Consider the following 17,201-nt stretch of genomic DNA (forward strand, 5'->3'; position numbering starts at 1 on the left):
ATAATAAAGTTGGACCAAATCGGTCCATTTCATTTATGCCATAAAACCCCCGATTCTCAAGAAAACTGTGGCATAAAGTTTTGAACTTTGGTGGCATCCAGATGCACAAATTCTCGAAAAATGGAATATTTTGATTTTGGCAACTTTTCTTCGAAAAACGGCTATTTTATGCCATTTTTTGTGGCACCCAGACCCGGCCTAAGCAATTTTTTCAGAATTATTTATAGAGTTCTCAAGGTGGTTCGCCTTGCGCAGCATACAAAAAAGGCTATTTCACCTTTCCTTTTTTCTGGTTAAGGTAATGTATTGATCTCTTAATCCAAAACACATCGACATATATCGCATGGTCGCTTGACACTGTGAAGTCGCAAATTCGGCGCAACGATGGCGACATTTGACATATGTGCAATATTGACTGACATAAAGATGGTGATCACCCGTGACATCTGGGCGAAAACAAATCACGCGCACGCGTGTGGGCTTTAACTCTTTGGTATTATCAAGCCGATTCGAGTGGGGTGCTCAATCCAATAAGCAGCACAAATCGGCAGACAATCGATTGACCAATCAAAACGCAGAACACTCATCAAGTAGCCAATCAAATCCAGTCTTTGACCAATTCAACGTCGAATATTAGTGTGTGAATGAACACAAAGTCCAATTTTGGGTAAGACGACATTAGACATGCTTGCTTGATGTCGTCGGAAGGAAATCGTGATGGTCGCATGACCAATTCATTCACATACGTCAGTATCCAGCTGGAGCGGTTTCATATACTGTAATGTCGTTCTTTGGTCGAAACTCCCCACCTTTTGAAACGACTGGTGAACTATGTACACCTGCCGTGGATCATTACGGAGTTGAGTAGTAGTACCTCTACCTAAAGCGGCCATCAGCTTGAGTTTCCATTCATTCCATCACGAGGTTCCAGTGTCCAACAATCAATTTGGAAGTACGTAGTACTAGTATTGGTACTGTATTGTAATACATTGTGTGGAAAGGAGGTACAATGTACTGTAGGTACACACGAAATGCATAACGTTAATGGTTGAAGTTGGAAACTCATGTGACATGTTTCACACTATTTTCAATTGTCACGTTGAAATGTACACACTATTTGATCGTCCATGTTGGTTTTGCGCGTGACACGAGATTTAATGTAAAGTTGAGGTTGATGATGGCTTTGGATTGGTTATAATAAAATATTTATAACCAATCATAATGCAGTAATACAGATCCTCAATGCTCCAAGTGTGCTCAGTTTGCAATACGATCAACGAAGCTCAAGGCACCATGGCAGGCGACAGTTCGGCGCACGTGGGCACGTACTCGCCGACGACAGGCTTCATCTTCCTATTCAACCTCGTGGTGGGAACAGGCGCCCTCACCATTCCGCATGCCTTCGCACAAGTCGGACTCATCTACGGCGCCGCCGCGCTCTTTCTCCTATCCGTCGTCAGTTATGTGTCTGGGACGTACGTGATTGAAGCCATTGCTGGAGTCAATGCGCTTCAAGGATTCCAACAACAGTCCAAAGGTGTCAGCACCGCCAAGTTGTCGGACGCGTCGTCGTCCACCGCCACCGTCGCCAACACGAGCAGCGTCGACGAAACCACAAGCGAAGCCGTTCCGTTCCTAGTGCACACCGAGGTAAGCACGCACCCAACCGCTCAAGTTCTGTGCGCACTGTTCCATTTATCGCAAACCTGAAGGACTTCGACCAGGCAGACGAAGAGTACGTGTCGGGTTTGCATTTCGACATTTCCAAAAAGGTACGACAAACTCCACCACCACTCCCCCATCACAAAGTCATCAGCGAATCTGACCCTTCCGCCGCCCGTTAGTTGGAACTCGCGGCGATTGCGCAGGAATTGTTTTCCCCGCGGGGTGTTGCCGCGTTCTACGTGTGCATGATTGCGTACCTCTACGGCGACCTCGCCATCTATGCCGTCGGTACGTCCATCCATCGACCAAACTGCTCCAACTCGACGCTGATCCTGTTGTTGTTGCGACGTATAGCAATCCCCAAATCCCTCCGCGAAGTCATTTGCCCGCGTCCGACGACGTCCGCCGCCGTCGTCACGACGTGGGACTGCCCTGCCCTGCACATGAACAGCTCCGTGCTGTACCGCGCGCTCGTGGCGCTCTTCGGGGTGTCCTTGGCGCCTTTCGCCATGGGTCACATGCAAAAGACGGCGCTGATCCAGATCGCGACCACCGTCATGCGGCATCTGTCGTTTGCGCTCATGATCGTGCTGGCGTGTGTGGGCATTGGCCAAGGCCAGGGGCAGTCCGCGGCGGCCGTCGTGTCGCATACCGACTTGGGGTATCTGCCAAACTTTTTCGGCATTTGCATCTACTCGTTCATGTGCCACCACAGGTAGAGGAAGGTTTGATGGTGTATATGCAGTCCTTTATCGTTGTACAGTAGTGGTAGATGTATATATTTATTATTTATTTATATATATTTATATATATATATATATATTCGGATATCTAATAGTGTGTGTTGTTGCTGTAGTTTACCAGGGATCATTGCACCAATTAGCAAGAAACGCACCGTGGGAACAATCTTCTTCGCTGCATTCATCGTACGAACCATGTCCCCTTTGCTGCATGCTATATATATATATATATATATATACACGTATATCAATTTATATATATATATATATATTATATATATACATGTATATCAATTTATATATATATTATATATATATATTTATACATGGAGACGAAAAACGTTATGTAGTTTGGATAGATTAAAGGAATGGCAAGGGCATTTTTACTTTGTATTTTATTGTTCTGACGTTTTCAAATGGATTTTATGGGACACACACACACATATATATATATATATATCACTGAAGTGCCGACATATATATATATATATATCACTGCAGTGCTAACATTCACGTCTGGACCTTGAATGAGTTGCGAATTCCAAGGTATGGCATATACTTTTATCATGTCGATTATATCGTATGCTGTGGATGCTTTCGACGATGGTGGTGATGTTGGTGGGTCGTGATGAGATTTTTGGTGTTTTGAATACAATGCCAAGCCTACTACCAACCATTCGACCAAATTGTTATTCTACAACTTCTTTCGATACTATTTGAATATATATATATATATCCGCCCCATATATTGAACGATGGAAACTCCGTGCAAAATTCCTATACACATACATATGTTGGTCGTACGTAGGCCGTGTTTGCGTTGTACGTTGTCCTGTCGTGCTCGGCTGCGTTTCGGTATCTCCCCCAAGACATTCAAGACGTGTATACGCTCAACTTTACGTCGTACCCAAACGCGTTTATCGCCTACTTTTTGAGCCTCTTCCCCGTGTTTACGCTCAGGTCGGTACTTGCTTGCTTGCTACCTTACTTTTATACTCCAATTTGAAAAAATATATAATAATCCATAAGGACCGAAAAATTCTATAATACCTTTATCTACTAATTTATAAGTAATATTATAACCTGATCATCTGATATCCAACCACTAGCACGAGCTTCCCCATCATCGCCATTACCCTACGGGAGAACCTGCGCACGTTGTTCCATGCAAACTCATCGCAACACGTGAGTGACATGACGATGTTTGGGCTGCTGGCGATCGTGCCGCCGCTCGTGATTGCCTTCTTTACTGAAGACGTGGGCATGCTCGTGGGGGTCACGGGGGCGTATGCTGGTCTGGCTATCCAGGTATATATATGTATATATATAGATGTGTAGTTAGTGTCCACTCAGCCAAACTTTGGACTTTTGTGTGCTGGTTTGCTAAATCCATCGATCGATTTATTGTATATATCGATATATAGATATTGTACATTTTTACTTTTTTTAAATTTCTATGTTCCAAACTTTGGACTTTTGTGTACTGGTTTTTCCACATCCATTGATCGATTAGTTGTACTGAGTTTTGTATGCCAAAACATGTCCAGCGGGGATGCCCATCACACTAATTGAAGTCAAACACTAAAGAGTTGTTGATTGGTTCCTGGAATCCGATTGGCTAAACATTATTTTGCCGATTCGACAATGTGTCGTCGATACATTCAGCACATCGCTCGGGTTTTGAATAAACATGACAATCTATGAATAGGGAATGTGTGTGTTGTTGACTGGGGAAATATATATATATATAGGGATTATATATCTATAATTTCTATGCGCTTGTGGGGTGAAATGTGGGGATATATATACAATATATATATATACTGCGAAACGCTAAAGCTGTATATTGATTGATGTACGGTAGTGGGTAATTCCAGCGTCGTTTGTGTACTGCCTCCGCCAACGCCTAGCCGACGTGGGCGTTGCTTTGAAACTACAGGGGGCCCCCAAGAACCCGTTTGCGAGTTCATTTGGGGGGCTCGGGTGGCTGGCGCTGCTCATGGGACTGTCGGCCGTGTCACTCCTGCTCATCACGTACACGCGAGTGTTCAAGTGAGATTTCACAACCTAGTTAAACTAACTATAAACTATACCTGAGCAGTTTGTTCGAGTTGGGAATCGGATCAAAGTACTATACCATTAGTAGTAGTAGTTAGTGGAATCACTGGAATTGTTTTACGCAAGGTAGTAGTTGTGTTCTCATCATAAAGGACTATTAAAACTACTAGTAGTACAATTTGTAAAACGTGAACGTTATGCAAGTATTTTTCTGGGACGTGAATAATGATTGGATAGAATGTGAAACCGAAATAAAATGTAGCCAATCAATGTGCAGCACTCTAGTTTGGTCGGCGCGATTATTCGATTGCACCCCCTCCCCAATTTTGTATCAAATCGACATACCGTTCATAGTTTTGTAGGTAATCGAATCACTCTATTGCCCCTGGTGACCTCAAATGATCCACATTCGATCTGATTGGTTGAATTTCATTGAGAAGGTTTTGATTGGCTAATAATTTTGAGCTCATCTGAAGTAGCCAATCAAATCGATTTAAGTTCCAACGAGAAACCACGAAAATTCACTCGAAAGCACAATAATTAATATTAATATCGCAACACGAACAGACACCCGTGTCGGTTGAGGCGTTGAAACCTTCTGGCACATCAATCCTCCGTCAACAGTCGATGGAATGCCATTTGAACGATGGCGACGATCACACGGGAGCGCATGCCCGTGAGCTTTTACACCCGCAAGGGCGTGCGCGTGGCGTACCTGTGCCACGAGACGGACTGGGTCCCCGACTCGCTCCGAGCGGCGTGCGCTTCATGCACGGCCAAGTTCCATGTGTTCAACCGCAAGCACCACTGCCGCCTCTGCGGCGAGATCATCTGCGGTGGTTGCTCTGGGGTGATGGCCTTCCACGCCAGCAACCGCATCCGCGCCTGCCACTCATGCATTCGGTCGAGCCTGGTCGAGTTTACAGCCGACGCGCCACCCGCCGTCGATGCCTTGTCCACCAGAGTCGTGATGCAGACCACAACGCACCCGCTGTACAAGGACGATGACGTGGCAGCGTCTCGTGCGTGTTCGCGGAGTACGGCCGTGATCTACCTCACATGCTTCATCGTCCTCGCGCATGTTTTCGTTGGCCAAGACATTGCTAGCACCTTTCTCACGAGGCTCTTGAAGTAATCAAAATAAATACTTGTGTTCATTTCCATTGACATCGCAGTGGAAGCACACTCAATTCACTGGTTCTACACAACAACTACAATACTACGAAGTACTAGGACTACATACAGTATGTAAGTACTGCCAGTACACGGTAGCAACGTTAGTACTTACTAGTATTACTTAGCTTGGGTTTGCGATTGAAGGCGCTTATTGGAACTACTAGTATGGGGTAACCAACTATCAATACACGTACTAGTAACAGAGTAGACAGGACTTGTGTGTACTGTTACGAGCCAGCGTCACGAGAGGATTTTTAGCACCGTGTGTGTATCCACGTATTTCGAAACCAATTTACCAATTTAAATTTTTAAACAGCGAAAAACTGTGGTGACCTTTCGACATTCGTTTTCAGCGACGGCCGAACTTCACAACCCCAGTGTATGAATTTGATATGCTTTACAATCCCCTTGCTGATCTATCGCCCTATTGAGACCCGACCACCCGAACCCCCCCCCCCCCGACGAACCAGATGTAAGTAAAAAGTAGGGGGGGTCTAGCACAAATACTCATCTCAAGCCAACAGGGACTTTTTGCGATGTAGTCCAACGACTTAGGCAAATGTGGCTACAAACACTGTGAACGGACTGAGGTTGAGCGTTGCATGCATCCACTCATTGGGGAAATACAGGACATCCCGTGGCTCGAGCACGCACTCGTGCGTCGGGGGTGCCCTCATGGTCGGGTACACGTTCTTGACCCACTGGAGCGTACTTTCATCGGGGTGGAACTCGGGAGTTGTCCTTGGCGGGTACAGAAACCACCGCTTGCGACCGTGGATCTGCTGCAGGAACCCTGGCCCGTGAAAGTGAAACGGCACGCCCGACCCTCGCCCGGCCATACCGAAGCTGACGCTCGTGGAGGTCGACGTGTGTCGCGCCAGTGCATTTACATCACAGGACGCTGGCGGATGGAATGATTCGCTGGGAAACACCAACGTGGGCGGGTTATAGGTGGCGAGGAAAGCGTCCCATGCAGGGCCCCGGGTGCTGCCAAACAAGTAGAACGTCTCGTTGCCCATCGTACCCACCTCTGCATCGTGCAGTTGCGTCGCCATGTACGAGGACACGGTCATTTCCGTCCATTCCTTGCCAGTGTATGAATTGGCCGTAGACATTTTCACACGCAAGTCGCCGTACTCGGTCTCCATGTGGTCCCGCGACGATGACGCGCTAAATTCGGCGTTCCACAGACCGGACGTTGACGACGATGGTCGAATGATCACGGGCTGGACGCCGAGGTACGTGTTGACAAAGTCGTCGCAGGACAAGTCCACTTGCACGTCGATGGAGCACTTGCCTCCATCCAGAGGATCGTCATAGTCAGTTGGTGTATGGATGATAATGCCATCGACGCCGTCCTCATCAGGGTGCATCTTGGACACGTGCGCGGCGTAGAAAGCCAAGGCGATTCCGACCACGACGCGCCATCGCTCGATGGCCGCCATGATGCAATCACACAGAAAAATGCGCACCTCATCCGGTGAAAACACCTTAACCGGATCCTACTGTAGTACAGTGGCCATTTGACAGATGTGATATTATTATTTATGTGCAGTTTGCGTCAAATATCAGAATCATTTTCTGGGGGTTGAACGTCGTCACTTGTGCATCCGATGCAACCTGATGTCGAACACTCGGTGGCCGACGCGCTCGACGTCCAGGAGTACTCGTCGATCCACACGACGGTGCTGCCGAGCGGCCTTTGCGTCGAGTATGCCTTGCATGGACACCCCGATGCACCAGAGAAACTTGTGCTTGTCATGGGACTCGCGGCGGAAAAGGAGGCATGGTCGGCGTTCGTGACTGCATTCTTCCGTGTGTCTGGCAACCTCGAACGGTATCAAATCGTTGCCATGGACAACCGCGGAGTTGGAGGCACGGATGCACCCAACGAGTGGATGTACTCCACTTCAAGCATGGCGCAGGACGTGTTGATGCTCACGGAGCACTTGCAGTGGCCCTCGTTTCATCTTGCCGGCGTCAGGTTCGTGCATTGTGAAACCATGCGCACTAAGGATACATACGCGTAGCATGGGCGGCATGATCTCCCAGGAGCTCGCACACGCGGCCCCGAGTCGCGTCCTTTCGCTGACGTTGCTGGTGTCGTCGCCTGGATTCCGAGAAGCGCCTTGGCCAGGATGGGCTCAAATTTCAGCCTACCTGTCCTTGATCGGCAACTTATTCAAGCGAACGCTGCATGCACGCACAATGACCATGCTGCGTGTGCTGTACCCTGTCGAGTACTTGGAGAACCCTACGGTGGCGTCGTCGTTGTACACAATCCATTCCTCTCGGCTCAAGGCGTCTCGCCTTCGACTCCGAGGACTCCTTGGGCAATACGCCGCAGTTCTCGGTCATCGCATGACTCGTCAACGCCTTGGAGAGATCAAAGCTGCCAGCATTCCTGTGCTCATCATAGGTGGAGGGAAGGATCGGTTGTTGCCATCGTCGCACTCGTCGACCCTGGGGCTACGACTACATGGAACGCATACCACGACCGTCGTGATCGCGGAATCGGGACATGGCATATTCGCGCAGTATCGGACGGACGTCGTCGGTGCGCTCATGAGGCATATCTGTCGTTGTGATTGGTCGGTAATCGAAAATGAACCAAGTTGAAGTGTGAGTCTTCATGCATCAATAGTTTCCTAGCGGTTATACTTGAATTTTGTATTCAAGATTAAATTTCCAATTAAAAGATTTCATCGACGAACGTTGAAGAGCTAGCCAGAATTTTAAATTTATTCTCAGTGCGGTAGACTTGTCCTTTGTATACGATTAAAACACTCCATTAAATTGTAAATTTCACGAATTGTACAATAAGAATGCCAATAACCCCGATTCCAACGTCGGCGATCGTCGGAGGCGTGAAGGACATCCTTCATGGAAGCGCCAGCACCATCCTCACGACCGCGACTCAGATCTATGGACCGTTCCTTCTCGGGGGATTCCTTGTCTTCGAAGTGTTGCGACGATGCTTCCCCAAGTTGTACACTTGCCAACCGACAAGTGTGCCAGGGGAGGGCGTGCGGTGGATCCCGCATGTGTGGACTGTTACCGACGACAAAATTATGGAGGTGTGTGGCTTGGACACCCTCATCTTCTTCCGCTTCCTGCGCATGGGCAAGCATCTGGCGGCGTTCGCCGTCATCCTGTCCATCGGTCTCTTCCCTGTACGTCCCATCATGGCTCCTTCCCTTGCCCCTTTCCCATGTTATATGTGTAGGCGTACAGCAGTACAAAGCTGCTGGAACAAGAGGACTTTATCGATCGGTTGACCATCAGCGGACTGCCGCGCAACGATCCGCGGCTGTGGGCCACCGTGTTCGCCGCCGTCGCGATGACACTGTTCACGATGTACTCCATCGCGCGCGAGTGCCAAGTCTACAAGGAGCGGCGCCATCAGTTCCTCGCGAAAGCTTCTACCCAGCAGTACAGCGTCCTCATCGACGACATCCCGGAGCATCTGCGGTCGCACGCCGCGCTCAAACGGTACTTTCACGCAATCTTCCCCAACCAAGTCGAGTTTTGCTATATCGCGGTCGAGTGTCGCGCCCTTGAACGTCAGGTACGCCATTATAATATATATATATATATATATATATCCCAAATAAAATCCGATGGGATTCGTTGGCATTTGCTTAGTACGTAGAGCTAGTTGTAGTTTGTTCATCGTATCATGTAGAGTTTGTATTGCGGCACCTTGTATAATCTGAACCCCAAATGACTATAGACATTTGCCTTGTATGAGTTTCTATACTACGCTTTTGAACGAAAATCAATGGTTTATTTTTGTTTTTATATTTGTTTATTTTACCCCAGTTTGGACTTGAGAGTGATAGCTTTTGAATTTATTTGATCCTATTAAGCTATACTATACAACGATTAGTATACATGTGGTGGTTTGCCCAATTTGGAAGGGTCAAACGTTTGGATTGGCAGAATATATTCTACATGACGTGATTTGATTGGCTCAGGCAGTTCTTTAATCGATTCTCCCAAGACATTCGACTATTCTGCTGAGGGCTGCAGTTTCGAATCGATTTGACAATATAACTTCTTATATATTGTTTGATCTAGACGTACATGAAATGTGGTTTACCCCAAATGTGCACTTTAGTGCTGAATATCGCCAACTCCATCGATCGATTCTTTGTACAGTACTTCCATAGTTGTCCGGTGGTGTATTATTTGTCATCCCATTCAATCAAGTATTACACTAATTAAATGCTAGTGATAGTTTCCTATAAAAAATTATAATTAAATTTTATATTAATTGTTATTAAGTAGTTTTATTTATAAAAAAATTTTAAACCTGAAAAATAAACAAATTGAATCGAATTCGCTACATCCTTCTGCCGTGATGCTTCTTGTGTCCATTTAGTTGGTTGTGTCGTCGATTCATTCAGTCTAGTCGCTCCAGTTTTATAACTATGTGTAGGTCGCAATGCGGGAATCCGTGCGGAATGCGCTAGAACATGCACTGGTCGTACTCCACCGCACGTCTCGCCGGCCCACCCACTGGGAGTGGCGTACTGGGGACGACGGGTGGTGGTGGTGCTTCTCCGTCAAGACTGTCGACTCAATTGCCACGTACGAAGCGAAGTTGCATCAGCTGAACAACGACGTGCTAGTGGCCATTCGCGAGATTGAAGCGCAGCAAAAACACGGTACTATAGAACTACCATACTATAGAACTACCGTACTATAGAACGAGCGTACTATAGCGTACTATTTGTCGTTTATATTTGCATACCATGCAATGAAATTTAGGACCATTTTGATTGAATCCTTCAAATTGGATGGAAAATAGAATTTAATAAAAATAGGGTTCGAATATCTGGATTGAAAGCATGAAAAGAATCAATGATTTTTTTAATGGAAATACATTGTTCAACTTTGGTTGACAACAACACAAATTTTTAATATTGTGCTTTCGAGGGAAATTTCATTGTGTTGTGGTTTCTCGTTGGAATTTAAATCGATTTGATTGGCTACTTCAGAAGAGCTCAAAATTATTAACCAATCAAAAACCATTTCTCAATGAAATTCAACCAATCAGATCGATTGTGGATCGGTTTGGTCGGCGCGAAATTCGATTGCACCCCGTCCCCAAATTTGTATGAAATCGACAATAATGGTTTGATTTTCATATAGGCATTCTACATTTATATCCATACATTTTTTAGTAGTAAGCTTAGATTCTATTGAATTCTATCGTGATGTTTACGTTTTACATCGTGCATGGTGCACATCAACGACAAATATGGATGCTTATATCAAACTATATATCATCATCTATGAGCATATATATATATATAAATCCGTGCGGTCTCGTCGAAAACTCATGTTGTCCTAGTGTGTATATATAACTATATATATATGTACATCGTGTAGGCAGCTTTCGATTCAACAACCCATTTCCAGACCACATCGTCGACGCCGGCGATCCGGTGACCCCTCCGCTAGCTACGTCGAACGAAGCGACGCCGCTGCTGCGTCCGTCCGCCGACGTCCTTCTGCCGCTCGCCAACCTCCTCCCCGACCTCTCGTCCCCCAAAGTACGTACTCGTCTGAAGTACTAGTATGCGTCGTAGTATTACTAGTAGTAGTATAGCCCACTCATGTCATAGGAGGTGCTGCGTCGGTCGGCATTTGTCACGTTTTCAACGCTCCAGGCCACCAACACGGTGCAGCAGGTCGTGCAGACCGCCACCCCCCACGAGATGCAGATCCAGGAGGCGCCTCCCGCCCAAGACATCGTCTGGGCCAATGTAGGCACGTACACATATGAGCAGCGCGATGTGTTTGCACTCGTGGCGATCGCGGCGACCGCGGCGCTCATTTTGTTTTGGACGGTCCCGACGACGTTGGTTGTGGCCTTGTCGTCGGTACGTACGTACTCTTATCAGCCTAGGGAGGTTGTATTTGTGGTCGTTGGTTGATTGCATGACTTTAGCTTTAGATTGGTGTGCTTGGTGTCGACTGATATTATATAAAGGGAACCCCACTAGTTATATTGTATGGTTGAGCGGAGATTGCAGCATTATTACGTAGTATTTGATGACGATATACACGTTTTTGAATATTTCATATTGCACATCAACGACAAATACACGAGTGTCGAACGTTCAAGTATCATGCTAGTGGGGAAATGCGGTGGAATTTGATTGGCCGATGGAGAACCTATCGAGTGTTTTGATTGGTCGATCATCGATTGACTGTCAAAATAGGTGAATATGCGATCTGTTTTGTCTGGTTTTGGTGTGCAATAGCCATTTTCTCCTCTATATCCGTTTGTATTTTTGCCACCCACTCGTCCATACATTTCATCCGTTCCAATGGCTGAAATGGTTATATATATATATATTATTTATATATGTATGTATATATATATATATGTTATTTATATACATGGTTGTGTGATGACGCAAATAGGTGGACTCACTTCGGCGCGTGGTGCCCCACTTGAACGAGTTACTGGACTCGTTTCCGTGGCTCGAGTCGTTGCTGCAGCAACTGAGTCCGTTGGGTCTTGTCGTGATGAATAGCCTGGCGCCGTTGCTGCTCCGCGTCGTCGCATGTACCGAAGGCCACGCGTCGCACAATGCAATCGAAGCGTCAGTCTTTTCCAAAGTCGTGGCATTCCAGCTCGTCCAGACGTTTTTCGTCGCGTCTGTCGCGGGGTCGCTCTCGGCAATCGCTGACAAGATCCAATTGATTGTCCAAGAGCCGCTGCAGGTACGACGAATCAATCGTTGTATAGTTTAAGTGTTTTTTGACATTTTTTGATATGTTTTAAATTTATGTTTGATATTGTTTGGACATTTTTGATATTGTTTGGACATTTTTGATATTGTTTGGACATTTTTGATTTTTGATATTTTTGAAATTGTTTGGACATTTTTGATATTTTTTACTTTTTTTATAATTTATGTTTTTATATTTTTGAACATTTTTTGACATTTATTTTATATTGTTTGTTAAACAAAAATTAAATCCAACACGTCTAGGTGATTCCGATGCTGGGGCGGTCGATTCCAGGGCAAAGTACACTGTTTGTGTCGTTTATACTCGTGCAAACGGGCCTCGGTCTTGTCCTGCAGCTGCTCCGCGTCGTGCCGATCGTGTCGGGGGGCGTCTACTGGCTATTCTCGCCCAACCTCACGCGCCGGGAGCAGTCGGCCCCGTGGTGGGGGCTCACGCCGGCCACTGTCAGCACCCGTTTCGACTTTACCACGACGCTGGCCCAGCTGTTTCTGGTGTTTGTGCTCGTGCTCACGTTTGCGCCCCTCGCGCCAGTCGTGTCTGTTGCTGGCGGCATCTTTTTCGTTGTGGCGGACACGGTGTACCGCCGCCAGCTGCTCTGTGTGTACGTCCCGACCACCCATTCCACAGGTACGATTGGACTCTCAGTTGTTGTTGGTAGTGGAGGGTTAGTATATAGTAGTTTGGAACACTCCTGAACACGAGAATGTATGTAGGTAGTAGGTACGTAAATATGGGTAGTATGTAGTTTATGGTTGGTTAGTAGATAGAGTACGTGGACACTGTTGTGAGATGTTGACGAGTTTTGATTTGGATATTGGATTCTGTACTGATATGGGTATTTGACCTCTTGTCGTTTGAATGGGCTTTGTAGTAGCTCTGGTCGTTGTACTTACTACTACTACCACAGGGTTGTGTTATGAATGTAGTAACCCCCTCGTCAAAAACGAGTAGTACTAGTACATATTACTACTACCACAGGGTTGTGTTAGTGTATGTATGGCTTGACCAGTTGTCATTTTTGATTTGAATGTGCTTTGTATTGCAGGCGTTCTCGTTCGAACTATATACTGTACTACTAGTCGTAGTAGTACTGTACTAGTACCACGAATCGTCGGCAAATAATCCTCTAGTATTCCGTATGTACGGCATACCGTACCCTCGAGAATCGAATCTGCGATGATGTATATATATATATATAGATCGATCGTACTATACCTTTGCCCGTTGGTTTTGTATGTGATGGTTACGATTGATTTGTAGGGCTCCACTGGCCGCAACTGTACTCGTTTTTGATCACGGGGATGCTTATCAGCCAAGGCACGTTGGTCGGAGTGCTCACTTTGAAGCAGGCGCCGTCTCCTGCGGCCATGGCGCTCGTGCTCATGGGACTCACGGCGCTCTTCCACTCGTGGATCCGCAAGTCGTACCCGAGTGTATCCGAGTTCCTTCCCGTCGAAGTGTGCGTGGCGCTGGACGCCCAGCGACGCCGCAGTCCGTCGGCGCCGCTGCTCGATCGGTCCATTTACAAGCAGCCTGCGATGACGCAAAAGGCGCCGCTGGCCCCCGAACTGTAGTACAGACCACGCCACTACGAATGCATATACATTATTATTAATATGTAGCAGGACATTATTATTAATATGTAGCAGGACGTAAAGTTAAAAAATATATGAAAATAATGAAAGTATACGTACAGAACAGACCCAAAAATGTTTCCGCTGCACGGAGCATAACTTATAGTAGTTTTTAATATTCGATCGGTAGCATACTTTTGAGTGAATTTGATTGGCTCTTACAGAAAGGACAAGTATAGTCAACCAATCAAAAGCGTGATTTAATATTGAGCAGACAAACCACGCGCAATTTCGAACGTTTATAGCGAATAAATCACATTAATAGTATATACAACATTGTATGACTGAAAACTCTCTATTATTGTCAAGTCGATTCGACAATCCCTCACATTATTGTCGATCGAATGACAGCAGAACCAACTCGACAGGCAATCAACCGACCAATCAAAACCCAGAACGCTTTCAAGTGGCCAATCAAACTCCTGCAACCATCGAAGTCGTCAAGTAGTGTGAATGCCTGCACACGTTTAACAGACAGAATTCAGTAGTACAAAAAATCAATCGATGGGTTTCGTGAAGCTGCACACAAACAAATCCACAGTTTGGCTCAAAAGCACAATACATTATATATATTGCCAAATCGATTCGAACCTGGAGCCCTCAGCAGAAAAACCGAACGCCTTCAGCGAATAATGGTCGAAAGAACCGCCTAAGCCAATCAAATCCCGTCCTCGCGAATTTCTGCCAATCCAATCGTTTGATTCGGCCCAGTCCCTCCCCAACGACATATATATATATATATGTATGTCCTTATCTTTGTCTACAGCAATATAAATGGATTCGAATGCTATTAATATTTGGCGACATGACTCCCCAACCTCAGCACGACCAGACCCTCATAATTGTATTTGACGTTCTATGCCAATATTTTTAGCGGCCGCCATGATTACTACTAGTACTGTACTACTACTAGTATGTACTACTACTAAAATGCACGCTGTTCGATTATCCAGTCCATAATCGAAGCAACGACGCATCGTGGTCGGCGGCACTCGTGTACCGATGCAAGCGCAGCCGGAGCGGCCGGGCCTTCCCGAGGCTTTGCAGCGATGCAAACACCCCCCGGGCACCCGAACACGTCTGTTCATTCACGGCTACAATCGTACATCCGACGGCGATGCCACGCTTGGCGGCGGCGCCGTCAGCATCCACAGACATGACCCGGCATTGGTTGTGTACAGACATGGCCACAGCCATCCCCAACGACGAGCGCTTAAACGAAGTGTCGGAGCAACTTTCAAAGCAACTCGTACTAGTAGCAGTTTTGGGCAATTGAGAAGGAGGGTTGTCGTCGTCAAAAGTCACGTCCAGCACGACCACGGGCCGCCGTATCCGGAACGAAAACGTCAGCGGGCGCGGGATGGACGGCTGGCTCAGGTACTGCATGAGCGTGTCAAAGTTGGACGACTTGACGTGGTTGATACTGAGCACTTGGCTGCCCACGATGACGCCGGCGACGTCGGCATCGCCGCCAGGGACGATCTTGGACACGAGGGTACCGCCATCCGGAATGGATTTTGCCAGGCTGAGGCCGAGCGGGGCGGGCGTGTCGCCCCCAGTGGGGTGCCGGCCGAGAATCGTGTCGAACTCGAGCTCTTCGTATGTGTCCTACAATTACAGTTGAGTTTGCCTATCAGTTTGATGGAAACGATCCTCAAAGTAGCGTGTGACATCAATTAGTGTGATTGCATCACACACAGGACAACAATGTAAATAGTATATGTTGCCCAGTCGATTCAATGTAATTGGCGAGATTGGGTGTTCAATCGCATCGATTGATTTGACCAATGAAAACCCACAACTCGAATCAAGTGGCCAATCATATCCACTGTTTGACCAATAAAACATCGAATTAGTGTGTGAATGAAATTAGTGTGAGTTCAATCGATCACCACAATCGGGGCAGACAATCAATCGATTGATTTGACCAATGAAAACCCACAACTCGAATCAAGTGGCCAATCATATCCACTGTTTGACCAATAAAACATCGAATATTAGTGTGTGAATGAAATTAGTGTGACACTGCACGATGGGTATATACAAACGTCAGTACAAAGAATCGATCGATAGAGATTTGGCGCATCATCAGCATACAAGAGTCCAGATACTGGGACAAAGGACACTACTAGTATGCACAGCATGAACAGGATATGAAGCATGAAGTTTGAAAACGTCTACACATGTACATGGAGGAGGTCGGTGGACGAGGCCGCGCAGCGCTGGGAGTGCATGTCCAACTTGGACACGGATACAAAGTCGTGGCAGAGCGTGCACTTGACTTCGAGCGACGCTTGCTTTCGGAGATGGACCATCGCGGGCGGTTGGAGTTGCGGCGTGGACAGCTGGATCGACGATGCATGGCGCCGCATGGGACTTGTCGACGATGATGGCACCGCGGGGACGTCCAATGGCAGGTTGAGCCATGTGAGCATCTCCACGAGGGTGAACGGCGTCACGGACTGCACGGCGGTTTGCATTCTCGTGCGGTAGGCATCGGCAATGACGGATCCGTACTTGTCTGCCGTGGACTCGCGAGACAGCCCCGCTGCGACGCAGACCGCGTTCCACTTGCCATTGCCACCGAGTTCCAGCGGCAATAGATCTCGGGTAGACCATGCGTCCATCGAGAGAGACTTGATGTAGCTGGTCTGAACACCTAATGCCCTGTGTCTGCCAGCACAATCCAAGCACAGGAGGATGCCAAATGTCACGGACGCCCACTGCGGAAACACGCGGTTGCAATCTGCGCATCGCTACGGGTGTGATGAGATGGTCAGGATTGAGGATACTGTCAAGCAAGGATTCATGTACATCATTTCCAGGACACCGACGCATGTGGCTCTCTTTGGATGGCGAAATGGCCTGCGGTACCACCGTCGACGACAACGCCATCGCCGCTTCTATGGCTTCCTGGGATTCGGATAAACCTCGGGGTAATCCGGATAATTGCTCCAAATCAGGAATCCGAAACGGCCGAACGGGCGGAATGTCCATGCTTCGACATGGGCACTCTTAAGCGGGTTTGCGATGATCAATCACCACAACTTAAGGACCTTTGGCATACACGAGTGCATGTAGTATAGGCCATGAGTATACCTTGACCTCGAGTATCGTGTTCTTGCAAACCCTTATCGAAACTTGGGCCTAAGTACAA

General features: G+C 47.1%; 6 protein-coding genes across 10 annotated transcripts; 4 read left to right on the forward strand and 2 right to left on the reverse strand.

The window, feature by feature from the left end:
- Positions 1-1,267: 1,267 nt before the first annotated feature.
- On the forward strand, positions 1,268-4,523 carry H257_08209. 2 transcript variants are annotated; one of them, XM_009834018.1, is made up of 8 exons: positions 1,268-1,650; positions 1,713-1,772; positions 1,845-1,953; positions 2,020-2,380; positions 2,522-2,591; positions 3,214-3,365; positions 3,515-3,713; positions 4,270-4,523. In XM_009834018.1, exons 1-8 carry the CDS (start codon positions 1,294-1,296, stop codon positions 4,459-4,461), a joined length of 1,500 nt encoding a protein of 499 aa, XP_009832320.1. In that variant the 5' UTR covers positions 1,268-1,293; the 3' UTR covers positions 4,462-4,523. The 2 variants fall into 2 exon arrangements, with proteins under 2 accessions (XP_009832320.1, XP_009832321.1); XM_009834019.1 differs by having other exon boundaries at positions 1,725-1,772.
- A 500-nt stretch (positions 4,524-5,023) lies between these two features.
- Positions 5,024-5,653, forward strand: H257_08210 (hypothetical protein). Its single transcript, XM_009834020.1, has one exon. It carries the CDS (start codon positions 5,110-5,112, stop codon positions 5,596-5,598), a length of 489 nt encoding a protein of 162 aa, XP_009832322.1. The 5' UTR covers positions 5,024-5,109; the 3' UTR covers positions 5,599-5,653.
- Positions 5,654-6,095: 442 nt separating this feature from the next.
- On the reverse strand, positions 6,096-7,091 carry H257_08211 (hypothetical protein). Its single transcript, XM_009834021.1, has one exon. It carries the CDS (start codon positions 7,082-7,084, stop codon positions 6,191-6,193), a length of 894 nt encoding a protein of 297 aa, XP_009832323.1. The 5' UTR covers positions 7,085-7,091; the 3' UTR covers positions 6,096-6,190.
- A 131-nt stretch (positions 7,092-7,222) lies between these two features.
- On the forward strand, positions 7,223-8,265 carry H257_08212 (hypothetical protein). The gene is made up of 2 exons (XM_009834022.1): positions 7,223-7,623; positions 7,670-8,265. Exons 1-2 carry the CDS (start codon positions 7,253-7,255, stop codon positions 8,256-8,258), a joined length of 960 nt encoding a protein of 319 aa, XP_009832324.1. The 5' UTR covers positions 7,223-7,252; the 3' UTR covers positions 8,259-8,265.
- Positions 8,266-8,447: 182 nt separating this feature from the next.
- On the forward strand, positions 8,448-14,066 carry H257_08213 (hypothetical protein). 3 transcript variants are annotated; one of them, XM_009834024.1, is made up of 8 exons: positions 8,448-8,812; positions 8,866-9,207; positions 10,081-10,309; positions 11,037-11,200; positions 11,273-11,530; positions 12,078-12,380; positions 12,653-13,037; positions 13,671-14,066. In XM_009834024.1, exons 1-8 carry the CDS (start codon positions 8,465-8,467, stop codon positions 13,982-13,984), a joined length of 2,343 nt encoding a protein of 780 aa, XP_009832326.1. In that variant the 5' UTR covers positions 8,448-8,464; the 3' UTR covers positions 13,985-14,066. The 3 variants fall into 3 exon arrangements, with proteins under 3 accessions (XP_009832326.1, XP_009832327.1, XP_009832325.1); XM_009834025.1 differs by lacking the exon at positions 13,671-14,066 and having other exon boundaries at positions 12,653-13,464; XM_009834023.1 differs by lacking the exons at positions 8,448-8,812; positions 8,866-9,207 and having other exon boundaries at positions 10,043-10,309.
- An 801-nt stretch (positions 14,067-14,867) lies between these two features.
- Positions 14,868-16,968, reverse strand: H257_08214. 2 transcript variants are annotated; one of them, XM_009834026.1, is made up of 3 exons: positions 16,859-16,968; positions 16,234-16,800; positions 14,868-15,652 (listed from the first exon to the last, which is right to left on the reverse strand). In XM_009834026.1, the coding sequence occupies exons 1-3, from the start codon at positions 16,937-16,939 to the stop codon at positions 14,990-14,992; spliced, it is 1,311 nt and encodes a 436-aa protein (XP_009832328.1). In that variant the 5' UTR covers positions 16,940-16,968; the 3' UTR covers positions 14,868-14,989. The 2 variants fall into 2 exon arrangements, with proteins under 2 accessions (XP_009832328.1, XP_009832329.1); XM_009834027.1 differs by lacking the exon at positions 16,859-16,968 and having other exon boundaries at positions 16,234-16,831.
- Positions 16,969-17,201: the final 233 nt, after the last annotated feature.

This window comes from Aphanomyces astaci (genome assembly GCF_000520075.1).
Source record: "Aphanomyces astaci strain APO3 unplaced genomic scaffold supercont1.18, whole genome shotgun sequence".
In the NCBI taxonomy this organism is placed as follows: domain Eukaryota; phylum Oomycota; class Saprolegniomycetes; order Saprolegniales; family Verrucalvaceae; genus Aphanomyces; species Aphanomyces astaci.